The sequence below is a fragment of the Pomacea canaliculata genome, linkage group LG13 (genome assembly GCF_003073045.1).
Source record: "Pomacea canaliculata isolate SZHN2017 linkage group LG13, ASM307304v1, whole genome shotgun sequence".
Lineage (NCBI taxonomy): Eukaryota > Metazoa > Mollusca > Gastropoda > Architaenioglossa > Ampullariidae > Pomacea > Pomacea canaliculata.
In genome coordinates, this window is record NC_037602.1 from 10,905,822 (window position 1) to 10,933,561 (window position 27,740).

At 36.7% G+C, this 27,740-nt stretch overlaps 2 protein-coding genes across 5 annotated transcripts; one reads left to right on the top strand and one right to left on the bottom strand.

The window, feature by feature from the left end:
* Positions 1-376: 376 nt before the first annotated feature.
* LOC112554447 (activating signal cointegrator 1-like) lies at positions 377-11,598 on the bottom strand. 3 transcript variants are annotated; one of them, XM_025222224.1, is made up of 14 exons: positions 11,480-11,598; positions 11,044-11,214; positions 9,657-9,801; positions 9,223-9,366; positions 8,755-8,887; positions 8,456-8,574; positions 7,836-8,053; positions 7,224-7,374; positions 6,606-6,785; positions 3,955-4,142; positions 3,109-3,227; positions 2,260-2,357; positions 1,760-1,856; positions 377-1,335 (listed from the first exon to the last, which is right to left on the bottom strand). In XM_025222224.1, the coding sequence occupies exons 1-14, from the start codon at positions 11,581-11,583 to the stop codon at positions 1,286-1,288; spliced, it is 1,917 nt and encodes a 638-aa protein (XP_025078009.1). In that variant the 5' UTR covers positions 11,584-11,598; the 3' UTR covers positions 377-1,285. The 3 variants fall into 3 exon arrangements, with proteins under 3 accessions (XP_025078009.1, XP_025078008.1, XP_025078010.1); XM_025222223.1 differs by having other exon boundaries at positions 8,755-8,890; XM_025222225.1 differs by lacking the exon at positions 11,480-11,598 and having other exon boundaries at positions 8,755-8,890; positions 11,044-11,237.
* A 931-nt stretch (positions 11,599-12,529) lies between these two features.
* LOC112554038 (reticulocyte-binding protein 1-like) lies at positions 12,530-27,053 on the top strand. 2 transcript variants are annotated; one of them, XM_025221612.1, is made up of 14 exons: positions 12,530-12,693; positions 13,073-13,125; positions 13,301-13,734; positions 14,198-14,414; positions 14,989-15,062; positions 15,318-15,513; positions 15,820-15,936; positions 16,331-16,602; positions 17,344-17,689; positions 19,865-19,998; positions 20,519-20,574; positions 20,772-20,865; positions 21,503-22,855; positions 24,702-27,053. In XM_025221612.1, exons 3-10 carry the CDS (start codon positions 13,321-13,323, stop codon positions 19,966-19,968), a joined length of 1,740 nt encoding a protein of 579 aa, XP_025077397.1. In that variant the 5' UTR covers positions 12,530-12,693; positions 13,073-13,125; positions 13,301-13,320; the 3' UTR covers positions 19,969-19,998; positions 20,519-20,574; positions 20,772-20,865; positions 21,503-22,855; positions 24,702-27,053. The 2 variants fall into 2 exon arrangements, with proteins under 2 accessions (XP_025077397.1, XP_025077398.1); XM_025221613.1 differs by lacking the exon at positions 13,073-13,125.
* Positions 27,054-27,740: the final 687 nt, after the last annotated feature.

Genomic DNA, 27,740 nt, shown 5'->3' on the forward strand with positions numbered 1-27,740 from the left:
TGAAAATCAGTTGGCTAAAGGATTGTCACACAGCCAAGCATTACCATATATTGGATAGGTTACATGTTTTATGTAGTGAATTTGTAAATTCACTAATAAATCCATAGTTTTTTTTGGCATGATGCTTTGAAGTACTTTAAACATAACAACAGTTTGCAATTGCATGCATGCTCTCAGTGGCAATCCCCTCCAAACATATCTGTGTTTGTTCAAACACAACCTCTAGATGACTTCTAGACAATGTATTGCTTTGTTGTAGAATTTTAATCATCAGCATTCTGTGCTGGAGTGACCGGTGTCAAGTACTGCAATTCTGTGATACTGCAACATTTGCACGTTTGACTGTTATGTACTTAAATAAGAAACAAAAACCCACTTTCCTTGAAAACATATTTTAATGATAAAGTTGTTGGTACCTTTTCCATAAATAATAGAAAGATCTTTCTTTCTCTTCCAGCTGTCTTCTTAACATCTGGAACCTATCTTAATTTGAACAAATTATTTCTGCAAGTTAAAACTCCTCATGAAAAGGCTATTTCTACTTGTAGGGTCAACTCAAAACTAACAATTCCAAGAATTTCTGCACACATTTTAAAATAGTTTTAACAATGTCAAAATATATCTTTTATAAAAATTTTTGGGCTTAGAATTTTTTCTTATTAACTCTAGTAGTAACCCTAACCTTAAAGGATGTTTACATCTTTACTCGCTTGTTGATGAGATTAGTGGAGACAAGCATTTATCAACTAAGGTCTGAATGGCAATACAACGAGGTTGTGCATGAATATGCACTTTTGCCAGTCAGTACAAAATGCACATTTCTTCAAATAAGATAATGCTATACTTCTATTTATAACTTTGATAATACATTAAACCTGGTGATTTCACTTTATAATGCTGGCCACTTGCTGCTGTTGCCTGTAAGCTGCAGTCAATAGTTAAAGCCAACATAACAATAATAATAATCTTAAAAGTTTGCTTGATACCACAGACTTCAACAGGTAGACAATACCTTGCATCCAACGGCATTTTAAATGTTTGCATTTTATGCCTGTACATAAGAATAACCTAAAGGCATACCCAGTAGCTTGTTCCCTATATCTTCTGTGCACAGATTTATTTTACATTCAGAGAACTTCTCCCAATTTAAAAAAGAAGCACCAAGACAACCAAAAAACAATCACTGGGCAGAGATAATGTGTGATTTGCACGATCATCTAAATGCTTCAGACTTTGTTTGCTGAGGACTGTTGCTAATTTTGCATAACCATCTTGTAAAGCTTCACTACCTCAGTCCTTTTTTGGCAGCCTGCAGTACACTACTTTCCAATTTATCTGCAAAGGAACAAAGCAGTCTGTAAGTCTTGATCAAAACAATGTTTTAAGCAATGCATACATCACATCCTTAAGTCCCTTAAAGCAACTAGGTCTAACATAATGTCGCCAATAATCAGTGCCAGTTACATAAGTCTATACAGCCCCACATCATCATCATCTACAGCTTCTTTTCAAGCTATCATCAAAAGATTTCTCATAAATACTTTAGTCTGAACTTGATAAACTAAAGGTGGGAAATGAAGCAGTCCTGTTTGCCTGGTTGGATATTTCATCATCATGGCAGCTGTCACTCCAAAGACAGAGTTCCCTCATTTGCCCACCAGTTCAATCTCTATCAACTCCCCCCCCCACCACTTCCCCGAAACACACACACACACAAACAGCATCAATGTTGTCTCTGAAAAATAGTTCAGAAACTCACATATTTTATGTTTGCCTTTCATGGGAAATTTGATAACCAATTCTTGAGGGTTTTCACAGATGAACACATATGGTGAGGTAGACTCTCCTTCTGGAAACTAATTAAAATAAAACAACCAATGAATTATACATGTGCTGCTGTCTACAAGTCATACAAATACATCTTAGTGCCTAGACTTATGCTTCTTACATTTTTTTTAATAGTTCAATTTCAAACATTTACAATAGCATCTTGTAATCAATGGCAGAAAACTGGAATGGGTAAAATGTGGTCTGTGTATTGAACTTATTTCTTATCATAGACAGATAGTTTAGTACATGTGTGCAAATACTGTCTGCAAAATGTTCCCTGCTTGCAGCTATGGCATGCCTTTGAGAGTTTCATTTGATGGTAATAATGCTCTCAAAATACCATTCCCTTCCTTGTGCATTTCATAAATACCATGAAATTTGGCTGTTAAAAAAATAAAACATGATTTGAGTGCAACATTGTTCTCTTACCTTTTTTCTGTACTCCTCTTGAGAGAGGCAGTCAACTACATCCACACAGCCTAGAAGACAACCTACTGGATAATCCTTTGGAAATTCCTCCTCCTGGTCTGTTTACATAATGAACAATAATTCACATTGTAGTGCACTGTTGATAAACGTTTTGCCTACATGTTGATTCATTCCTATTTCACATCTCCAGTTTCAATGAAGAGATTAGAACTTATATACAAAGTAGATAATGGCAGGCTGAATGTTAAAGTCCTACTTCTTCTATTATCTCTAGTAATGCTTGTTTCCGATTCAATACTTAAATTTTTAGAATTTGTTTTTATGTTACTGATATCTTTAGTGCTGCATGAGCTTCTAAAAAAAATATCACCCCAAACAGGACCAACCTGAGATTCTTTTGCAAGTCTTTCCAGCTAAAGTCCTATTGGCCCTACATTGCAAAGCATTTAATGGTCAAAGATAGATAAGCTTGGTATCTTCAAATGCTAGAGAAATTTGCTGTTCTTAGATAGTCTCCCTTTTACTTTTATCATCTCAGATTTTTATGGGTCATCTGCACACTAATAATACTACCTATTAAAATTGTCTATACAAACACAATTCAGCCAACAATCCCAGAAGAGATGTCAAGTAAACTTTAGCATTCAAACACATTCAATATGACAGTAATTGTAGACATGGGAAGCTTTCAGTGACAATGCAATTATATTCAGCACCAAATATGTATATTTTTTTATATGTTTCTTTTTTTTTCAAAACATGTGTTACTTTTATACTTTTCAAATATTTCACAGATGACCAGAATAAAAAAAAATATCCAAATACAAATGTAGAAAAATGCTGCCTCACTGTAGAGATTTTGATAGTGATTTTCCATGTCTGTTATCTCTTGTGAGGATGGAAATTTTGCTGTTGATGCTATCCACAGCCGCCCTCGATGTGCAGTATACCATGATCGTCCTTCATGCCTGTAGATGTAAGTCAAGTGTGCACACTACACAAAAACTCTTACACATTCAAATGTAAATATCAATGACACTAGAACATACAGTAGGTATTAAAAGTATCTCCCAACCCCAGCCCCATCTCTTGAAACCTGCAAATAGTATGAAGAATACATAACAGTGTTTTTCCCTACAACACAAGCCAAATGTGCATCAAATATACTGAAGACATAGCTATAGCAAGCAGTTGCAGTTCAAATCTACATTACGCATAAAATTGGAGTAGATCTTGTCAGGACAAGAGAAGTGACTCTAAACTTCAAAATATAATAAAAAAATTTAAATCTTTCACTAACTGAACTTTTCATAACATTTGACTTCTTCTTTTATTAACCATTAGAAGTGTCATCTTCTGTAAGACTTCAAGACAATCATTTTACAACTCTGAGTAGTCTGCAGCAGACATTTTCATAGGAAGTTATTATGTCTGACCCTGGACAAAACATGCCTAGTTGTGAAAGGTTCAAGACAAGCACAGTGAAAAGATGGCCAAGGAGAGACAAGACACAATAACAAAGAGAAAGTGATAATTCCTTCAACAATCTTGACATAACCTGTTGCACAAAGGGGCATCAGCAATTTAGCTACACACAAATGCAATATTACATTCACTGCATACATTTTGAAAGTAGTTTCCAGAAGTTATCCCTTGCATTTAGCATTCACAAAAGTTAGATAAATTATTCCTTACATTTTGATGCCAGCCACAAGAAGCGAAGCCCATGGCTGATGCATACTTAGACACATGCCTTCATCTGACATCTCATTCAGTTCTCGATCCTGAATAACAGGTGGCCTATTACAATCCTTGGTGCTGGCAATATCTGATGACTTATTGTTTCCTGTTTTTGTCAAGATCTGCCTGGTTTGTGACAGGAACTGCACAAGATATAAAATGATGCCCTTAGTATCCACAAATACCTGTTACAGCATTACACCACACATTACACCACTGCAGTCTCTTTTATATGTAAGCACAGCTTTTCTTTAGCTCATTCCTTCAAGCCTGGACTTTAGTTAGCATAACCAGTATTTTCCAACCGTGACACATTTGACTGAAGTTCCCTAAACTTTTTTCAAGTGGGAGAGGAGGGAAATATAAGGATTTTAAAAATCTTTAAAACTTGGAGAGTGCATTCATGACAGCGAACTGTCTTTTAAAAGGAGAAATAGCAGCATCTATTTCTTCAAAGGCTCTTGAGAGGGCTTTGTTCCACTTTTTAGTACTTTCTTGTTACAATAAAAATAGTTTTCTTGAACATCTCTAGCAGATTTTCATCTACCAAACAGATTTGCAGCACTTGTTTTTACAGAGTTTGTTTTAACAAGTACCCTCTCCTCCCACTTGCCAGATCAAATTCTTTCCTGCTGTGAAAGTTCAGCCTTTAAGCATCAGATTCTAAACAGCTTAGCACCTTTACAGCCTGGACAGAAATTTTCATGGTCATAATTAAAAATAACAACACTATCAAAACCTAATATGACTAATAAGTATGAAAGAAAAAGCTGAAAACAATGCCTGCATGAATAATAATAAGTTAATTTGTTCAGTGCACTATATCAGCCAAAAGGCAAGCTCATTACGCTGAATAGGATCCGCAAAATAGTCACTAAGATGTAAAATAAAGAACAATACAAAGACTTGCTGCATTCTGGTAGTGAAGGGTAATTGCTGCTGATTATTGGTTATGACTCCAACAAAAAAAGGGTTAGTGATACAGGAAGACATTGAAAATAAAATAAAACCTTATGAAGACCTTCCTCATTATGACCACCTTTAAGTTACAACCTCAAAATTTCTCAGACATATTTCATCATATAAACTCACCTCTATGATGACTATCCCCAACTCAACGTACAACTGATAGTTTGTGCTCTGTTATGACCTTTCTGCAGAAGTCATGTGTCTTAATAGGGAGGTTTAACTGTATATTAATAAGCCCTAAAATATTAAGAAATGTTACCATAGTAAATAGCAAAATGGTGCTTGTCACTTCAGTTTATTCACTCCAACTAAAGGTCACTGCAAAAGCGAGTGAAGCATGACAGAGTGGAATCTGGCCAATAGATCCAATCAGCTCGCACTTCAAAAAATATTATATACAATCCAACTGCAAAACCAGAAAAGGGCCAGAACTTTCTTATAGAGTAAAGGAAATACATTATAGGTCAGTTGGTCCTATTTAACAGAGGGAAGCAAGCTTGGTAAGACCCATTGTTCAGGGCATGGAGTTGTGAACTGGATGATAGGAATATTTATTTTTTTTTGTGTGCATCAGTTTATATTAGCAGCAGGTGTGGAGTTATGTGGCAGTAATGAACCTGTAGGGATAGAAATAATTTCAGTTGGTTTCTCTTTTTTTTTTTTCTTTTTTAACATCGGTTAAAATATGTAAAATGGAATTAGCAGATGACAGATGTGGAATGATGTCAAATTATCTACATAGCTCGGCTTGCTGGTATGCCATTTTTGTAATGGCCATTAACTGTTACTCTATAAGACAGCTACACTAAAGAGGGGAGCAAATGCAGCACAAGCACATGCAAACATGCAGGTCCAACACTTGTCTTCCAATGGAAACATGAGACAACTAGAAACAAAATCAAGGAGAGCTCATCCCCTCAGCCTATTAGGTAAAGGGACACAACTGACTACCAATTTTCAAAAACCAAAATAAAAATGCATTACAGAAAGCAATCACAAAAAGCAGTAGCCAAGACCAATGAGAGTACTTCATCAATTATTCAGTGCATGCATAATACACTAATCTGTGGTTAAATTGTTTAGTCCCTTCAATATCAAAATGTTTGTAGACCATAGCTTATGACAGCTTCCTTCATTTTTGTTTTTAAAAACCCTCAAAAATAGTGACAAGTTGAAGTTGCAAGCATTAATGCTTCAACAATTTCTTGCAGCAAAATTTAGAGTTATCAAGAAATAAAATGAAGATCCCAAAGAAAGGAAAAAAAAACTGTTAAAAAAAAATCTCACATTTTTGGCTTTAGTCATACTTCATGAAATTATTGCAGCTAATCCGAAACGGTAAACTGGTCTGTTACATTTTCAAAGTCTAAACAAAATGACTTGTCCTTCTTCTGCTTATCTGTTACCCCGACATTGTTTTTGTCATGTGTGGGAGAGAAAAGGGTGATGGGGACTGAGCGGTCTCAGGACTGTTGTCTACACACTCTGATATTTATGTCAGAGCACTCTAACATGTAAAAAAGAACCCTAATTCTACCAAACTTTTGTATTCACAATCTCCATCAGCACACATCTGTGTATTCTAGTGAATGTTACTGTTCAAAGTGCATTTACTAGATTTAGACAAGGCGCTTCACCTTTGGTGGCTGCAAGACAATGGGGTTGACGATACAGGCCCTGTCTTTCTCTTGGGTCTTCTGTTGGTCTTTATCGGGTAATAGGTGTTCCTGTTGAAGGGCTTCATTATGGCTATACATCATCTGACCAGTTAAATTGGCCTCTTCTATAACCTGCCGACCTGCAAAATCCAGTGTAACCTGCATGACAAAAAATAAAAATGAAAGTAAATAAATGAAAAAGTCAGTTTGGTTGTACAAGCAATCTTTTTTGTGTGTAAGAAATGTACTTGGTAAGTTAAACTGCATAACTGTCATAATATCTTATCAGAAGTCCTCCCTCTAAAAAGATTATCCTCACAGAAACTAAGGCAAAATATCTATAATGTTAAACTTAACATTAAGCATCATAATTTTCTTCACAAGATAATATACTCTTTTTGTGTCCTGGATTTATTGGAAATACAAGAACAAAAAACAGAAATGAAAAAAAATTAGCAACGTTTTCTGTTACAATGAAGTAAAGAAGCCCCTCAAATGTTTTGTTATGGTATTTGTAATGCCTTTTCTGCATGGATCGTCAAAAAAATAAGGATTCTTATCAAACGACAAAACTACTTTGTACATCTTTACACTGACCACTCTATCTTGCCGAGATTTGGATTTGTGTCGTTGTGAATGCAATTCATCCTCTCGTTTTTGTAAAGTATCACGATCCTGTCTGCTCAACCACTGAGAATTTGTAGTGAAATAGTCACATTCATCATCAATAACCCGAGTCCGGCGAACACTGTGGACAGAAAAAAAAAATTCTTTCATGACACCATTACATCATTTAATGACCATACAAGTCACCTGTTTTTTTCAGATATTAATAATAAATAATTGTACTGACTGTAACTGATTCACCAGTTACTGTCAAACAGAAAAGTGTGGTAGTGGACCTGTTTACCATAAAGAGTACTCCCTTTCCAGTGTATTACACGATTTAAACTGTGACACACAAGAAGATGGTTGGACTCATTGTAATATCAACCTTGTTGAAGAAGGTAGGAACAGTGTTCCTGAACTGTCATGCAGATTTCATTTTGGTGCAAATGTTGACCAAACATGGAAAGATAAGTTTACAAAGAAGTTGTTTAGCGATGTTTTTAATGAAAAAGAGTTTGACTTGAACATGACAGATGTGGAGCATGACATAGAATTGACTCCAGGTCCAAAAGACAATCAGTGTTATCTAGTTACACTCACCTTGCTCTGTCATATTCAATTAACTTGTCCTTATGTTTCAGAGCTTTCTCCAACCCTTCTTGCGTATGGACTGCTGTGGTTGTGAGTAATGTGACCTGTTGCCCACTTTGTTGAATCAGAGGAACAAATTTTTCTGCATCGCGCATCAAATGTTGTCGCAGCTTTTCACTTTTTTTAGATCCTCGAGCCAACACTTCCTGGTCGCTTGGTGTGCAGACCTTCAAATTGATGTTTGCCAAAAAGAAAAAGATGAACATTCATTATTGTAATAAACTTTAATAATTTGCTATTCATATTAAATACAATATATATATATGTTATTTGAATGTCTGATGTTAAATAATCATGGTGAAGTTTGGATTACTTTTAGTGTAACTTCTGCAACTAGAAAGGTATCTTCTTAGCTGCTAGTTTCTCAAAAATGCTTTTTTCAGTTTTCTTTTTTAAAGTACAAAATACATCCAGAAAAAATTTGCTCTAAAAAAACTGCACCATTCCTGTACAACATACACAGACTTTAAATATGCAACATGGAAGTGAAATCTGCAACTTCCTTTTAAATATCATACTTCCAAGGTCACTTTTTGTCAATGGCTCAAGTAAAGACAAATTATGCTCACCAATTTACCACAAAAAAGGCAAGGGCCTGCACCCTCTTGCTCGCACACAACTCGGCCACAGTTAATGCAGTTGTTGATAAGTTTATGTTTAGCAGCCTGGCACTCACACAGAGTTCGTCCTGAAATTAAGCGTAAAAGTGATGATTGAAATAACCTCATTAATGTGTCAAAAGAAAGTATTAAAGTACAAAATGTCCAAAAACAATTGCAAGTTCATGGATCAGATTAAATTAATTTTAAAAAATAGAATCTCAGAAACTAGATTACACAATTGGAGACTGAAGTTTTAAAAGTGTCACCTGGCAATTTGATGACCAGCTTTTCCCGACCTTCCAGGCTGTACAAGGGCACAAACTTGTTCTTTTTTCTGGCGCTCTGCTGCATTTCCACCCCTTCATAAGGAACTGACTCTACACAAAGCAGAGGATCCAGCTTCTGAAATACAAATGTTATGATAGTTTCTATGTACACAGTACTTTCCTTTCATAGCATGTGTCTTTTCACTGATCAGTGTCATTGCCTTAGTATTATGTTAAGGAAACTGTTAACCATTGTCGCAATACACATTTGTATATTCTAGTATATGAATCACTTTTGGAATGTGTATTTAACCCTCTGCTTAGTCTGGATTGCGTGAGAGAAGAACTTTTTAAATATTATATACATAATTTTGAGGCCTACATCTTCTACAAAAAAGTTTTCTTTCAAACACACTTTTCATATACACAAACATTTTTGTTATACATATTAAATTTGAAAATCGTCACCTGGTCAAGTAGTGGATTAATCCCATTTTCTGCCCTCACAGTGCTGGCTTTCTCATTTGTGCTATTCAGTGATGCAGAAGAATTCTTTTCCTGTTTGTATTTGTATTTTTTCTTTGTTTCTCCTTGTTTACTTTTAAGGTTTGTCTGAACATTAAAAAAAAAAGAAACTGGTCATTTTTCATAATGTTTTGTACAACAATTTTATTATTCGTGCTCCTACAATAATGGCTTAAAAGAACTGTATGTGTGCTTATTGCACTGCCACATTTTCCCTGACCATATTTCAAGTCCCAGGGTGTATAAAAACATACAAATGAGAATCAAGCAACAGAGAAGACCATTGGACACCACTTGGACATTAAAAAGATGTCTTACTGACTGTTGTAACATATACAGCTGTCACTCTTATCTCAATATCAACTATATTGACTGACCAATTCATTATTATGACCAGCTCCAAATGCTTGCCACCTGGTTATTAGCTGAGGAATAAACTTCTGAACTGCTGGATCAGATCCATCCAAGAGACTAAGCATATAATCCTTAAGATCTTCAGCATCAGTCATAGAAAGGATGTACCTGCACATGATTAAGAAAGAATTAAATGATCTTATGTTGATATATTCAAAAGGCACATTTCTAAAAGCTCTAGTTTAAATATTTGCATCACCCTTTCTGTCTGAGCCTGTTAGCAACTGAGACAGCAATCTTTCTGTGCTTTCACCACCAAGCAAATCATCAAACACAAGGAATGGATGACTCCAGAGACCTGGGCATTAACCCAAACAAACCGGGAAGGACAAAGACGGCAACACCACAACAAGCGATGCAGGACAAAGAGACCGCTGGATGGAAAACTTCAAAGAGATCCTCAATCAACCTCATCCATCATCCTGGGAAATGGGTGTACAACTGATGATGGCTCCGACCACTTCTTTATGTACAAGGTAGGTAAATCTTGGGATCAATGGGTCATCTTATCAACCTCAATAAGGCTGACATGACCATCCTTCATCCAGAGATTTATTAAACAGTAATGTCAGAGGCCAAACAATGCTTCTTCAGGACCCTGGGCTGGGTTTAGATTCAATAGCTACATGAGAACTTGCTGCTTCAGGACATTAATAATCTGATCAGGGCTAGTTTTTCAGCTAGAACTAAAACTTGGCTAAACACTCCTGTAAGTTTGTGGACCAAAAAAGCACATTGATTTTTTTTTCTTTTCTGATATTCACCAAAAGCACTGCTAGGGAAACGGTACGTGGACCCACCAAAAGGCGATATTGACCATGCATGCGGCTTTGCGCCCATACTGCCTCAGCAGCAGCATCATCAGCATTGCACTGAAACAATTTCCAGTGGGTGAAGTGATGGTCTAATTAAAGACAAATTCCCTTGTAAGATGAGCTGTCTATGGTGCTGAAAAACCTTAAGCCCTGCAAGCTGAATTCAGAATGCTGGACTGTGCGATTTTGTGCTCTATTATTTTTTATAAACATTTGGATAAAAGATGGTAATGATGATCTGGATATTGTCATCTACCAGAATTAAAATTTTAAAATACCCGCGTTTATTTAACAAAGAATCAGTATCAAATAAAACATATTCCGATTTTTCCTTTCAAAATTAAAATTAAGCCTGATGTGATTGCACAACAGATCGTCATATGCCACAGAACAGGAGTATGCTCGAACATTATAGTGACTAGCAGCGATGCGTTTCGATTACGAATTAGACTATAGAGGTGAGCAAAACATGTTTCTCCACGATAAAAAAAATTCCGTATCAACTGTTATTTCTTAATATTGATATTTGACTTACTTTGCATTGTCTTCGGTAGCTTCGATTCCTAGTTTAGATAGCTCTGAGCAGAACCATTGCTCGATGGAGACGGCCATATCAAGGGAGGCAATGCCTAGTGAGCTTGTGACGTCATCAAAACGTGCGTAGACGACATGAAGCCTCTGATCGCTGTTACCATGCACGGGCTTACTGATCATAATAAATGAAAGATTCGTATTGTACTTGTATTATACAGGTCCGTGCTGTTACTGAAATGACCTTTCTGTGCTACCGCTACAATAAAAATGATTTATACGCCGCGACCCAGACGTAAAACGCATTTCTGAACTAAAAGAAGTGATCGACACTCTCTGACCAACTCAATCCCTAACACACACATTTACTCGCTCTCACGCGCACTTTTGCTCGCAGATCAGGCTGGACAGTGTAGAAACAAAAATTAACGCCCACTCACACAAACGGTTTGTGATTCGATCGATCAACAGGAGACAAGAAAAATAAAAAAAAAGGCGCCGGCTGCCAGGGCCAAGGTCTGACACCGTCCCTCACGTCCGGCATTTCCCGTTGCTGGAGGACGACTGTCAGAAGCGGCAGAAAGACGCGAGCAGGAAAAGAAAGTGTTAAAGGTGGGGAAGAAAGGTGAAAGGGAGAGTGGTCCCGAAAAGTTTTCTCACAAACGGGGCCGCGTGCCGGCGGGTTAGCCTGTAGTTTAGACTTTAGAGGCCCTTGATAATTCTATTGTCTTGATCGGCACCAAGCTCACTTAATTATTTGATTCTTTCAGAGTTCCGCCCAGTCCTCCACACTGGGCGCAAAAAATGTAACAGGATAGAATGTAGATGGTGGTTGCTTTCCAGATCACAAGAACAAGCACAACACTCTCATGGGTTCCAAGTCCTTTTACTTTTACGCCAGTCGATAGTTCTGGCTAAGGCAAAACCTCCACACCACACACTCGATCGCTCTCACCTCTGCGCTGTCCCCTCGATTGTCCACTTAGTGAACAGTACCGGCCTTTTTGTCTGATCTGATTCTGGCGTCTTCAACCAAATTTTGTTTTTTTCGTTTTAATAATTTTATATGTTGTACAACTATTTTGTGAATTAAGCGCGTACGTGTCGCTATTGAAGTAGCAGAAGTCGCTACTAAAGTACTGATGTGGAGGAAATGTAAGGGTATGTGCATAACCACAGCGCGAGCAGTAGCATCTGGGTGTGAGTGTAATCGGTTTTGGTCGAATAATTGTGACCTTCATTAAGTCCGATTAATTCCTATACTATAGTGTACTATATCACTTGGCAAATAAATGAATTCTTCTTCTTCGTGCTTTAATCCAAATATTGCGGAAAAGGAGCAAGTCCAGCTCTAAGGTGAACTTTAATTAATAAACTAAGAGATCAAGACCATACTAACTTATATGTTTCTGAAACCACAAACTTCTATCGCGTGGTGAAACCACGAACATATTACCTACATGTACGCCCGTGGTGAAACAGTGCAATACAAATCAGGAACAATCACTCCTTAAGACAAAGCTCTTCAAGGTTACCAGGGAAGGAAACCTCGCTTAGTCCTATGCTGGCAAATCCTGTTATGTAGCCGTGCAGACGAACTTCGACCAGAAATTGTCACTGCCAGCTAGAGAGAAAGTAACTTGTCACTTTTACCGTAAGTCACCCTGCAGTGTGAAAGAAGAGATGATGATGACATCATTATGTTACACGACTTACAATAGCAGAAAATAGTGTGACTAAAGTTATATAGATACATATAGTAGATACTTTATTTGCTTTGTATTATATTCGAAATGAAAAATGTGTGTTCAAATCATCCATTTGATGTAACCATTTGATATTGGAAGATTGTGATTATTATAATAAATGTCATGGTAAGTCATAAATTTGAGATAAAATTTCTTGTGTTGATCCAGTTGTTTAGTTTATTCCTTGTTACTCCTCGATGAGCAGAGGGCCACAACAATTTGATCCAGTAAATGTTGTGTTTGTGTTTGTTTTTTGTCTTTTGCATGTATCTGGTATGTCTCCAGACAATATTCTGCATACAGTAACTCCACAGTAAAGTTATCAAGGTGCATTTGAGGTAAAGATTGTAATACAAGTCAAATATTTTTTTTCATTTATGGGGCTTCTTGCCATAGCAGAGATTTTACAAATACATTGTACAGGTGACAGAATACAAAGTAGAACAATAAATGTAACGATGTCAAGATAAACAGCAAACAGTAATCAAATGTGTGTTTTTATTTTTCATGCAGGATTTTTGCCTGTATTAACCATGGGGATAACTGAGCATGAGAAACAACTTATAGAGAAGTACACACAAGAAGCATTTCAGCTCCCTAGGGATGAAGCAATCAAGAAGATTACCATGGCTTATAAGCATGCTCAGGAGATGGGTAACCAATTCACTATTCGTGCTTGTGCTACCAACCTGGGAGCCATGTATATCAGCTCTGGTCGTAAAGAGGATGCAGAGAAAGGTCTCAAGTACCTCGATGAGGCTAGGCCACCAGATGGTTGTGCAGACTGTGCATCTAATGGAGATCTTTTCTTCAACATGGGTCTGGCCTATGAAGTGCTGAAGAGTTATAAAAGGGCTAATGATTATTTTGAAAAAGCCTGGAATGAATACAAAAAAGAGCGTGACAACTTGAGCATGGAGATTGACACTCTAAAAAGACTTATAAAGGTAAAACACATGGCTAACATTTTTCCTTGAAAAAACAAAAGCTTTTAATTTTGTTCTTAATGATAATCTGTCATTAACTATTCAATCAATGATCATTTAGTCAGTCCATCCACCAACCACTTTGTAAAAAGAGCAAGACCTATGATAAGCATCTGTGTATGATATTTTAATTAAACAAATATGCTGATACGGATCAAACATTGATGGGGACAAAGTATTTTATATGAGTACTGTACAAATTTGGCACAAAAAGGCATTAAATCCACTCAAAAGTCATAAGACGTGTGTGCCAAAAAGTGTGTTAGCATGATTTCTAATTACGTGATAAAATCATCTTTATGCACCATAGTTTATTGAACTAAAGTTTTTTTCAAAGACTTCAGAGTAAATAAATTGACTGTGTTAGAATCCAAGAAAATACAGTAAATATGAAGCACAACCCCAATGTTTTCTTTTATTGCAGGCCTGTTCAATGAGGAAAAAATCAGCAGAAGTGATCAGATGGTATATAACATTGGAGGAGACATGCCAAAAAGCATTGCAACCTTTAGAAAGGCTGCAGGCAATGGTGAAACGTATCTCTTTGCAAAGATTCTTAAAAGAGGATTACTCTGAAGGGTTGAATGAATGCTGTAAGGAAGTGGACAACCTCTTGTTGAATGACCCCACATCTGTACCCAGTAAGTACAAAAATGTGATTTAGAGTAAAACTGTTTTGTAAAGTATATTTTTTGATTAAGAACAGCAGAGACAGCTGTCATGTGAAATCTATACTCAGTTTATTCTTTTTTCCCACTTAAAAGATCACAATGTAATTTGAAAATTTAAAAAAGATGCATTTTAATAAATGTGTGATTGTTAAGCTGAGTTCATCTTTTTGAGGTACATCCAAGTTCTCTTTGTTTCAGCTGCAGTGTGATTAGCTGCCTTAAATACTGTTTTAAGAGACAGCACAAAGGAAGAATTTGTAGTTAAGTTTTGTGGCTGCACTAGATGTTGGTTCATATTGTAATACAGAAAAGTGATCAGCACTGGGGTCATTGATAAAGGTCCTTTACGTGCATGATCCATCATGTTGATGTGTTATTAATCGTGCATGTTACTGTAACTGTTATTTTGTAGCTATCACTATATACAGCATGATGTTTTTATTACAGAGAAAAGTATTTTACTTGCTTTTAGTTGTCATCATACTTGATTGTCAAGATTTAAAGCTTGTGCAACATTTTTGATAATTCAAATTCATCATAACAGATGAGTATCTGGTGAAAGTGGCAGTGCTTTTGACACAGTCTCGTCTCACAGAACATGCAAAAAAATATTTAGAGGTGAGTAAAAGGTTCTTTGTGTTAAATGATTAATCTTCGAAGTCAGATCATTCAGTTATCAATTTCATGTCTAGGTGACAATTAAAAAAGAAAATTCTTTGGTTCTTCCTTTATCTAGTTATTTATCATTTCACTGAAAATGTAAAGGCAAGGAAATGTCATAGTTTTAGAAGGTCAATAGCTTTTTCTGGCAGTTGTAAAACGCTAGTGGCAAAAGTATGAAGTGTTTCTATTATTCTGTAAAATTCTATTTAGGTGGCTCAAGAAAGATTTGAGATGGAGGATGAAGACAGTTTGGAACAGGCAGTAGTTTTGCAGAACTTGGGCACAATATGCTACTACCAGTCTCAGTGGAAACACTCAGCCACCTACCACAGTGACGCTGCAAAAATATTTAAAAAGTACTCTTCTCTTCAGTTTTCCTCCAGGTCACCAATTTTGTCAAAAACAGGTAAGTTTGTAAAGCTTAGTATTTACTTCTTACATTGTAAAACATTGTACATTGGTGTCTTTTTTGTGTGTGATTTCTCAAGAGCTTATTTTGTACCCCTACCTCTGTTTGCAGCAAGCCAGACCACTCCTGTTCAGTTTTGGATGACAATTCTATTTTTTGACATTTTTTAATGATAAATGATCAGTCATTTATAAATCTTTTTTTTTTTCAAATGAAAATAATGCATGCAAAGATTGTGTAAATGTGATATTTAATAAAATCGCAGATAGTTTTACTCAGAATGCATTTGAAAATCTTCACCAGCCAAATTGTGCTTGGGGCAATGCTTAGCAAGCCAAGCATTAGCTCTTGTTAAGATGGAGAGCTTGGATGATGCACGGTTGAAGTTTCTGGAAGCCTTAAACATGGCCAAAGAGAGTGGTACGTTGGTACTGATTCATACTTATAGTGCATATAAGTATATTACAATGTATATTATACACACACACGAAAAATGTTAATTCACAATGGAAGACATCTAGTCATGGGAAATAACAAAGCAAATTAACAAAATTAAAAGGGTTAGTAAGCTGGGATTGATAACAATGTAATAATAATTATACTATAATAAAGATTAAAATTACAAATGCAATATAAACATATGCAATTTGAAAGCTTTTGAATCATTTCACAGTGACTAACAGTGTGCAGTACAATGCATATTGATGCTCTGTGTGTTTTTGCACATGTGGGTGCATTGTAATTACTATGGTGAAGTGTACAACGCATCAGTTTGCATGTTATGCAGTGTTATATAAAACACTTGTTTTTTCAGATGATCAAGAAAATAAATGGCAGCTGGAAGAAGTTCTTGGGGCTGTGCATTTTCGACTTGCTGTTTATGACTGTGACATTCCAAAACCTGTTATGTCTGATTCTGCAAGACCACTTTCAAAGTTACAATTAGAAAACATGGAGAAATCTATAATGTTTTACAAAGAAGCATTGGCTGATCAGGCAAAGCTGCTTAAGGACACATCAAGTGTGCAGGACAGGATTCTGAAAAAACTTATTTTAGTTCAGACATTTAAGGAGACATCACAAAAGGTGTGTACTTTGCTTTATCTGACTGGTTTTGTTTAATAATGTCTTTTTTTTCCATCAAACTGCCCAATTTAGGACAGCATCTAGACTTTAGAACAGTTCTGTTCAGATTCTCAGCCTCCAAGGTTTGGACCATGCCAATCTGCATCTCAATGAACATCAGGGTTAGGTTTGGTTTTCCACACCAAAATGAAATCTGGATAAATGTATATCTTCTATCTTCTGGCCTTTTGAGGCTAAAATTCACTTAGCATCAATCTTTTTCTGACTTTTCATCTGGATTGTTTTCTTTTTCCCTCTCATAGGACCATATTGTTTGTTCCTTTACTTTTGCCTAGATGCCTGATCAGTTACCTTACCCTTTTTATTAAAGACTTACTACAAGAAAACAAAGTAAACTTTTGGGCTGTTTGATGTATAGATAATAGATAATATTACATCTCTCAGCGTCGACATTTCCCATCTTACAAATCTTGCTTCAGCAACATGCTATATAATATAGGAGGAAGCACTGGCAAGAGAGAAAAAAGAAGAGAAAAGAAAGGGGTGGGCCAGCTCAGACACCCAGCAGAGAGAAGCTGTACCCATAGGGACGCTTAATTGTTGTTCCTGCTGTTTGTTAAGCGTTAGCTGGAGTACATGTGTTAAAAAGGAAAGTTTAGAGTGCTTAATTGAAAGAGCATAAAACTCTCAAAGCTCTGACATTGTGAATGACCTTTGGAAATTATTCCATTTCTCATACAGCTGACCAAGAGTGCTGCACAAGCCAAAGTTTTGTCCAAAAGTTTGCAAAATACAGTCAGTATTGAGCAGGATGTAGAAGATGAGGAAGCCACGGAGAAAGATGATGATTCAGAAACTGAAAAAGAAGATGAAGAAATTGATGATGATGATGATGATGATAATGATGATGATGAGGAGGAGGAGGAGGAGGAGGAGGAAGAAGAAGAGAGGAGAAGGAGGAAGAAGAAGAGGAGGAAGAGACGGAGGAAGAAGAAGAAGAAGAGGAGGAGGGGGAGGAGCAGGAAGAGGATGATGATCATACTTTTGATAAAAAGAAAGACACGAAAAATAAGTTTTCCAGCACAAGGTAGGCATTTTTTTTAAAGAGGCAGCAACTATTCTTTATGCTAAAATAGCACAATATTTATAATTTGATAAAATAATGTGGTATGGTAGGAGACTGGCACACATTTTCAACCTTTTTCTGATTTGCTTTTGTGTGGAAAGTTTGATGACAGATTAATCTGGTACTTTTTGTATCTCTTTCTTTACATTATTTGAAACAAATGCACCCTAGCTGACGATGACAATACATGTTTTTTCAATTAAAATATTTTTTTTTCAAAATTCTTATTCCATTTAAAGTGCTTAAAAAGTGTATACTTGTACAGTTTTTTGGTAGTTTTGTAAGTGTCCATGTAAAATAAGTCACCTTGTGTGTGGACTAATAAGCAGTCCCAGACGAAGCCGGTTTTTAAACAGTTCATCCCTCTCAGCATGATTCTCACTGCATGGTGAAACAGCCCCCATCACTCTAAATAGAAAGCTGCTCATGGAAACCAGGAAAAAAAGAAAAGAAAAAAACAAGCATTTAAGATTATGAATCTATTGTACAAGACATCACAGTATAATAACTAAAGAATGACATCAAACTTCTTGAAATGAGGAAAATCCTCAGCACCAGATACTATTCAGGTCAGGTCAGGTCAGTCCCATGCCCGGTCCGGGCGTAGGGGGGACCGTCCGGCAGCAGCAACAGACAGAATTTTCCACCCGGTCCTGTCTTGAGCAGATGAGAGCAGGTCTGGCATCTCGCGTTCGGTCCATTCTTTAATGTTGGTGACCCAGCTTTTCCTCGGACGACCACGACGACGGCTCCCTTCGAGGGTTCCTTGTAGGATCGTCTTGACAAGTGTTGTGGCGGGTGACTGACCGAACCAGGCAGCTGCGCCGCTTCACTGTTGCAGAAGGGCTCATGTGGGCCCACGAGGAGGTTACGGTGCTCCGTACGTATGCGTTGGTCTTGTGTTCGCGGTACGAGATGCGGAGCAGCTTTCTCAAGCACTTGTTCTCAAAGGCCTGGAGCTTCTTTTCCGTTCGGCAAGCAGCGTCCAAGTCTCGCAGCCGTAGAGTAGGATTGACACTACGAGGACTTGTACAGCCTGTGCTTGGTACTGAAGCTGATTGAGTTTGCTTCGCCAGATCCTATCCAGCCTGGACATTGCGGATTTGCCATACCAATCCTGATACGATCTCTGCTGTACAGCAACCATCTCTAGTCAGGTGGCACCCAAATACTTGAAGCTGTTAACCTCCTCCAGTTTTGGAGTTCATGACGATGTTGCTGCTGCTGTCGGTGGTGGAAATAATCATACTTGCTTTTTTCTGAGCTTATTTCCATGCCATAGGCCCCCGCTCGCCTGGAGAGTCTGTCCGTCAAATCCTGAAGTTCGTTGTTACTGCCTGCCAGATACTATTACAAATGAGATATTGTAGCATTTTGGTGAGACAGCCTGAAACTTCTAGAAATCTCAACTGGAACTGGAGAAAGGGGCAGGTGCCCCAGTTTTGAAAGGCAGCAAGCATGATTTAAAAGGAAAGCACAAAGCAAAAGCTAAAAGGTGTTTCATGCAGTCTGTTTGACAAGATATATATGTAAAATCATAGAATGCACCATCAAGATTGCAGAACTACTTAGAATCAGACAGCATCATTGTTCCACAACAAGCAGGCTTTGACATCGATGTCTGATGAGCCTGATATGGCTGTTCATATTTTAATAAAATGTACACTGATTGGATGTCATAATTATCAAAATGTTGACAGTTGTTATAAACAACAATGTTACAATTGCACACAGCCCCACACCTGCTCTTCTGCTCTCCAAAAGTTCACACTATGTTATGATCAAGGTAAAAATATCGTTATAAAGCAAACTACAGAACACATCCTTCAGGAATGCAAAATTCCTAAGCTTTGCACAAAGAGATATTGCCTATCCCAGACCCTTTCTGACAAGATAAGGCCTTTGTGTGTAAAGAATGAAAAAAGGGATATGAACTGATTATGTTAAACATATATCAGCATTGTAAGAACATATGGAATATCACACACAATTGTCAGCTTTTAGATGAGGTATTTTGGGTCAGTGACAAAACTTGCTATCAGTTTTGCATGACATTTTTGAAGCCTTAACTTACCTTTGCACTCCTTTCAAGACTGTTGCCTCTGTGATGTATACCTATGATTCTCCTTGAAATAGGTCTCAGGTTACACAAGAAAACATTGAATCTGATGATGATGACGACAGCACTACTACTGATGATGATGATGATGATGATGATGACAATGATATTATGGATATGAATAAAGCTTACAGGCAGCAACTTCAGCCAGGTGAGAGAAGAGAAATTCTAGCATTAAAAAATTCTCCCACATTACAGTAGCTTAATCGTCCATCGCCGTGAACTGTGGACAGTCATTCCTAGCACTCTGAGCCTGCCTTTAATGGTGGGGAAAGCGCTATACAAATAAACATATTATATCATTGAAAAGGTTATGGCAAGGATCCCACTGTAAGCAGAGTCTAGGATATGCTGTATAGAAGACTCTCCTGCTGCTGTCTTTCACTTTCCTTGATAATTTCCTAGATGATCACTATAATTTCCAGTTGGGAATTTACTATTATTCTGTTTTGTATTTCTTATACTTCATCATTGTGAGACTATGAGATTGTCACCAGGAATGTAGAAGAAGCAGCATCTTGAATTGTCTGTAGAGAATAAAATATGGGTGCACAGAACTTTCTGCATACTTCAGAAAACTGGGCATACAAAGAATTCCTTACATTTTGTTATCCTCTGTTGGCTACCATGACTTGACCAGAAAATGAGAAATCTACTTCTTTTCATTTCAGATGACACCCCAAAAGGCCATAGAAACCAGCATAATTTTCAGGCTGATATTCACTCGGTAATTCTGTTTTACTAATTGGGTGAGAGGGCTTGGTATAATTGAAACTAAGATTATTACTTTTTAGGAACTATTTTGACAACTGCTTATCTTAACTGACTTCTGTTAATAGTTTTTCACTGTAAAAAATGTGGTCAGAAACAGAAATTATGTCAAGCATACTGTCATAAATTTTAAAAAAAAATTTAATTCATCAGCATTCCATATCCACAAGTTCTGCAGAATCTATTGTGGAATCAACATTGGATCTGATGGAGAGAAAGACATCACCAGCAAAGAAGATGGTGACATGTAAATCTTTTTCCTTTCATCTGTAACAAGAGCATAGGAATCATACTGAAAGATAGTCAAATCTGTTTAAGAAAGATCAGTCTGTAGGCTTGACGAGTATTATGTGTCTCATATTAAGGGTTATTTATTAATTCATTTTGAAGTATTTAGTTGTTACTGAATCATGTTTCATTTTATTGCCAAACATAATTGAATTCAAATGTATTAAATCTTTACATATGGTAAAATTATGATTTTTTAATATCTATTAATGTTATGATGTATGTAATATATAACTTACACAGTCTCCTTTCCGTGGTTACGCGGATGGTCCATTTGCATGATGAAATCGCAACAACACAGAGAGGGCTTTTCCCAATAATACAAATGTGCTTTATTGTTTCAGGTTTAAAGGCATGAGACAAAATCATTTGAAGAACAATTTGGTTAAATCAATTAGTAATCTTTAAGACATAATTATTTTTGCCAGGCCTCTCACATTTTTTAAAAATAAAAAGTGATCCCCTGTGACCTTATTAATCTGAGAGGCACTGTCAGAAGGACGAATTTGAGTGACACATGGTGTTTCTGATTGTGTGATGTTGCATGATTATGTAACATAATGTTTTTATAATCATGTACATATCCTTATTTACAGGCAGCACACCGTACCTACCCTACCTTCTCAGTCACCTCCAACCACAATAGTTGGCAGTGGAACATATGAAAAGCCTCAAAACTCCCCCATGGAAAAAACCCATCATTTTCGTAGAACTCATGATGACAGAGAACTCTCCCTCTTCAAGGGACATCGCACTATGCAGAGCTGAGCTTTGAAACCTGTTTTGAACAAAGGTGAGCTAGCAGCAGTGACCACTTCATCATGCTGCTGAAGCAAAGAGAAAAAAGTAAAAATAAAGCATACTACTGCTGCTGAGGATTTTTTTTTAAAAGTTATGCAATATGTAATGATTTTGAAAATGCAGTACACACAAGAAACTGTTCAGCCTTGTAACCAACATGTCAGTCCCTGATGGCTACGTAGGATCGAAATTGTAGATTTTATTCAGAATTTTTACTCAGGCGGCTGGCCTGCTGTCTCTCCACTCTCACTTCCAAATCAGAGAAAGCCTCCCAGAACTGTAAAGCTACGCCACTTATCCTATCCCCGTTGAATTCCAGAAACCACCCCCTAGCCATACCTAGTCAAAACAAATGCTGAGTTTGGATTGTGTCATTTCATGATATTTGAATAGTGTTCCTTCTGTTCAAAACTCAGCAATAAGGATATGAAGATTATGCTGCAGCTAGGTCTGTTTTCTAAATGGCATTGATATCTAACATGATTTACAAGCGACAAGTGTTAGAGTTTTTACATCTCTCTAATTTCCATCTGTTTGAGTGTTTTCAGAATTTTTTTTTTAAATTTTAGTTTGCTTTATTCTTTATTATTTGCAATTATCATTTCAGCATATGAGTTAGCATTTTTTTTAACAGTGTAGTTTGATATGAGGGTGATGTGCACTGAGCACACCAGTCACTCAGCTTTAGTTGCTGAACAGGGCATCTGGATGCATGTCAAAAGCTTTAGCAAGTGCTACTTTTTTCTTGAGTGTAAAGGTTTAGTTTCCCTTCTACCAGCTTGATAGTAGTAAATTTGAAATCCCTTGATACAGTACCTGTATTCTTGAACTGTTACCTGTTGTTATTGATTGCTAGTATTTGCATTCTTATATTGGTATAGATATAAAAATAAATATAGAAATAAAGAATAAAAAGAACTGTAAGAACAACAAACAAACTTTCCCACTGTGAACTGTAAGTGTTCCTGCACTGCTAGCCTACCCCTGAGAAATCTTATAAAGACAAGATATTGGTTACACACAGTTGTAGCTCATCATACTTTGACTGGTATTTTTGAAAAATGTGCAGGAAGCAGCAAAGATTTTGATACATACAATGATGCATATGAGACTATTGAATTCGTCGAAAACAAAAGCGTCAAAAACAGGTGGGTGGTGTGTGTGTCAGAATGCATGTGTGCAAGTGCATGAAAGAGATAGGGGAAGAGAAGAAAGAGAGAATCTTAGTAAAGTTGGAGTATAGCACTATGTGCTTTACAGGTACAATGCCAATATTTGTGCAGTTATTCAGATATACACATGGATGGGAGTGGAGGACTTGCAGATCTTCCTTTCTTCCAGTGCGCCACTGCTTATGTGATAAATTTGCTGTTCTTCTTCCCTGCTCAGGTTAAGTTGGGGGTAGGCACATAAACATCAATGCAGCTGTCACCTTTCTTTCCAGCCAGGGAAGTGGTGCTGGAGAACGAGGACAAGTTTTCTTGCCTCCTTAAAAATATAACGAGCATGAGTTCTACTGCGTTTAAAACTTATTACGTTTTCAGAGTGGGCTGGCGGAAGGCAAGACGCTGAGCTTCTTCCAAGCACGCTGGGCCACCCTACACTCCTCTGTAAGCCAGGGGACACGTGGACGGCTATTACGATGCCTTCATACAAAAATAGTCTCCGAAGCAATTTCATTTAAAATTAAAGAGCTTAGCTGGATGCAACGGTGGATCATTGCCAAGGTCCCTTACCGCGAAATTAAAGCAAGAACTATGGAGGAGGCGGGTGGAGCAGAGGGTCTGAAATGCAAGACAATCAGCCTTAGTCAGATTCCACCTTCCGTAATAAAAATTATCATCCTGCTCCAGAGTAGTTAGAGACTGTAAAATTATAGGAAAGTGATAGTAGCCGCACAGGTCGTCATGTACAGCCAAACATCAGTTATAATCAAACGTCAGTTATAATCTAATAACATTACTTTGATGACCACTGACAAATCAACTGCTGACACTGTGATACTGTATGGACGACAGAAGTGCTAAAGTCATCGTTTAAAAGGCAGAGATCACTAAAAAAATGATCCCAACAACTCTCCTTTGGGATCAGTCGAGGCCCCGCCTCACAAGTGGTGGTGTCCATTAAAGTCCCCAAAAGAAGGATGGGAGCAGGAAGTTGGGTCAAAAGACCTTCAAGTTCTGTTGGGATATCCGAGCAGAAGGAGAGAGACAGCAAATAGTGATAGTCTTGTTCAAGGTAACCTGGGCAGCAACAGCTTGAAGAGGAGTGGAAAGTGTTATCTGGCTAAACAAAAGGAAGGAGTGAATGAGAAGAGCAGTCCTACCTTAAGGGACGTCAAACTGTGAGTCCTGACATAAAATTCGAAAGCCTTTAAAGCCCTTGCTCGCCAAGATAGGCAAAACGATTTGAAAAAGGGACTGATGTTGCAGTTGTGCAGCCCCAGATGTTTTCTGCTGAGTTCACAGACTTATATGCTTTCGATGACCACGTCATAGGTGGCACTGTGTTCCCACAGAAAAATATACACAAGACAACTTGGACTTCCCTTATAGCCAGAGAGAAAACCAGATTGATCACATAATAGTTGCTCAAAAGTGGAGGAGTCTCCAAGATGTCCGAAAGAGAAGAGGTACAGATATGTTGCTTCTGACCACCAGCTCCTAGTGGCAGTCTTCAAGATTAAGCTGAAGTCCTTCATTGATTCAGCAGGCAGAGTACACCACAATGTATATGCACATGATGTGCTTTGTGGGCCTGTTGCTTTGCTGTGATACAGCCTTATATAGCTCCTAGATTGGCATAAAACACTTCCTATCCCACCCCATAAGTAGTGGCGTTTAAATTATTATAATAAACTGCATTGGTTTCACATAATTTCCAAGTGCATACTTAGATTTCTTTTGATAATACAAGTATTATTTTCTGTTATACTCCAAAAACATATAATAAGATACTCTCGCAATTATTACTCTCAAAATTACATTTTTGCAGGATCTCATCCATAGACAATGAGGAGACCATACCAAAAGAGACTGAGAGAAGTGGATCAGTCACGTCCACAAAAGAACAGAAACAGTCCAAATCATGTACAATTATGTAATTGCAAAACACATGAAAATGTGTGATAAGGAAATAGATGTTATTGCACTTGCATTTTTTTCTCAGTTGTGATGTGGTATTTACACACTGATTTTCCAATAACATGATCTGGTATTACAGTCATTATGTTTTGTGGGAAAGAAGCAATAACCTGATGATCTGTGCATTTGACTTTGGCACAGGAGGTTGGCAGTTCAATGCTCACCTACATCCTACATTCCTACCCAGCAGATGGGTATCTGATTTATCAAGGAAAATAAAAAGTGGTAGGAAAAGTGTTGGACTCAGCACTTGCCAATAAGACTGCAGGTGCTGTTAAACTGTTGATGTAGAAAACTTATATCACATGTTCTCTCACAAGGAGTTGTATTAACCAAGAAGTTAAAACATGAGACTATTCTCCCACATTACTGTAGCTTCGTCCATCGCCATGAACTGTGGACAGTCATGACTAGTGCTTTGAGCCTGCCTTCAACGGTAGGGGAAAGCGCTATACAAATCAACATATTATTATTACTGAAAATGATTGTTTTCCTATATTATGATGACTTGAGTAAATAAAAGCCAGCATTTTCTTGAAGAAGAAAAAATCTCCAAATGTTAGAATTATTAGAGAAATGTTCTGATGCACAAACTAAAATCAAAACATCTTAACATTATGCCTCAGTTTTCTGTCTCTATTCCTATATTTTTATAAATCAGATTTTATGAACATTTATTTAACTCTTTGCCATTCGAGTAACTTTTTTTGGTTGACATTTTGTTTTTGTTTACCAGTTAGGATAAACATTCCTTTTGGATAAGTCTGCCAATCATTGTCATCTTCACCATTGTTATATTCTCTGAATTTTAGTCTTCTATTGTAGACATTAGATAAGGCTCTATGCAAATACACCACTGAATCTCACAAACAAAACCAAGACAAAGTGGTCGGTCAGACAATGTTCATAACATTTTTAGCAAAACCTAAAGATCAAATACAGTTGAATGACGATTAAAAATGTTTAACTTAAAAGTTTTAACAATGTGTGTGTAGGTATGAGAGAGTGAATAAGTGTTGAAGGAATATAAAAGCTTGTCTTCATTCTACCTACTAACAATATTTTTGGCAAAATCGTGGAAATGTTTAGAACTTTTCTGATAAACAAAGAGAATGTTTGTTTCCTTTCTTTGGAAAGTTACTCTACTGAAAGTTATTGAGTTTTCACCGATTCAAAGTCTCTTTGTCACAACACCATGTGAGCAATAGAAAACATGACATCCTCAGCAACAAATTAAGTCCAGACTTACTGACATATAGGGAAAACTTGTTTAGTATTTGGAAGACGCAAAATTAAGTATTTTCTCAAGGTTTCACAGAGTGATTTTAATGGGTTTTTTTTTTTTGTAGCTCAGCAGACATAACTGGTTTTCTTGTTGTTTTGTTATATGCATTTTTTAAACAAAAAAAAATGGATGCTGTTTTTTTAAGAAAGTTATTACAAAACATGTTTTTAACATGTTTATTTAAAATGATATTAGCAGATTCAACACTTTATATATATATTATGGTTGCATTGTCTGTAGATGTCCGTATTGCAGATTTCTTAAAGTATGCTAGATTACGAAAACTTTTAAAGTATGGACACATAAAAATAACATGAAAAAGAAAACACTCTGAGCATTTATTATGTAAGAAGAATTTAAACATTATTATTAAGTTTTGATTTAAGTATAGAACAGATAAACATTGCATGATAAGTACCTTTCTTAACTCGAACTTCAGTGACTTCATATTTGACACTCTTTTGCATTCCAAGTTCACAAACTAGTTAAACATGTTTTAACTTGTGTATGTTATCATAGACAAATGATATAAATTGAATTATAACAGTGCTTAATCTATTTTCTTCAAATCTTTGTGGACTGTTGAAAGTTACACTGAGAATTATACTGACACAAATAAAAACCATATTTTTAAAAATGGTAAATTTTTTTTTTAGCTTACACACTTTCATTCACTGAGACCAATGCAGTTTTGATTTCACTCAAATCACCTTTCATCCCAGACACATTCAAGTAGAGAAAGGAAATACTAGGATGGGGGTTCAGAGATGGGAGAGAACCAGTGAGGACATCGCAGCTCCTATTTGTGTTCATATCAATAGCTCAGTGTATGACTTCCACAATAAATCTCACATGTCCACATTATTGCTTATTATGAAACGATATCCTTCTAAATTGTATATCTATTCTTTAAAAAAACATGTACAGAGGGTATTACGTTTTCTGTTTGGATATATTAATATTTTGCTAAAAAGATGATCAAGTTTAACACTTTGTCAGTACATGTCTTCTAGAACTCTAAATCAGTTTTTTCAGAAAAACAAACAATTTCTGATTGATCTCTCCAGAATATACTAAGAAACTGAATCCTCTCTTCTTCAACAAGACAATTTTAATTTAATTTGTGCACTTGTAATGCACAGCATCATGACAAAGATAGGTTGCACTCTCTGCAGTGACCAGTAATGATAAAAGGAAGACAATGGAAGGTTCGATACGAATAGGCACACTGAATGCAGCCTTGCCATCACATGGAATCTTCAATAGGTCAATATAATTCTGCATCTGAAAATTATTATGACATTTGTATGGAAGCTTAACTCACAATCTTCAGTGCAGTGACCCAACTTTTGCAGATAGAAATATCGTTTCACTAAAACAACTCTTGTGAGATTAACATGCTAATGGTCATTGTAAGCTGAGCTTCATGGAGACACAAGATGTCAGTCATTGTAGACTGGCCTGTACTGCTTGCAAAATTTTCTGTAATAACTCGATATCAAGACTTTCTGAAGCAGCTGCAGAAACATAACCAGAGTTTGAAATAAACATTGCCGATGCGCAGATATAAAATCTAAGTAATGGCAAGATGGCGCAGAATTGGGG

What these genes read in the sequence shown, in the direction of transcription:
- LOC112554447 (XM_025222223.1), bottom strand. Translation starts at nt 11,583, where the DNA reads ATGCCGGACGTGAGGGACGGTGTCAGACCTTGGCCCTGGCAGCCGGCG. An exon ending in TTAATCCACTACTTGACCAG is followed by an intron (nt 8,891 to 9,222) that starts GTGACGATTTTC and finishes TTTGTATTTCAG; the next exon opens with AAGCTGGATCCTCTGCTTTG. An exon ending in GCCTTTTTTGTGGTAAATTG is followed by an intron (nt 8,054 to 8,455) that starts GTGAGCATAATT and finishes ATCAATTTGAAG; the next exon opens with GTCTGCACACCAAGCGACCA.
- LOC112554038 (XM_025221612.1), top strand. Translation starts at nt 13,321, where the DNA reads ATGGGGATAACTGAGCATGAGAAACAACTTATAGAGAAGTACACACAA. An exon ending in TGACCCCACATCTGTACCCA is followed by an intron (nt 14,415 to 14,988) that starts GTAAGTACAAAA and finishes TCATCATAACAG; the next exon opens with ATGAGTATCTGGTGAAAGTG. An exon ending in AAACATGGCCAAAGAGAGTG is followed by an intron (nt 15,937 to 16,330) that starts GTACGTTGGTAC and finishes TTGTTTTTTCAG; the next exon opens with ATGATCAAGAAAATAAATGG.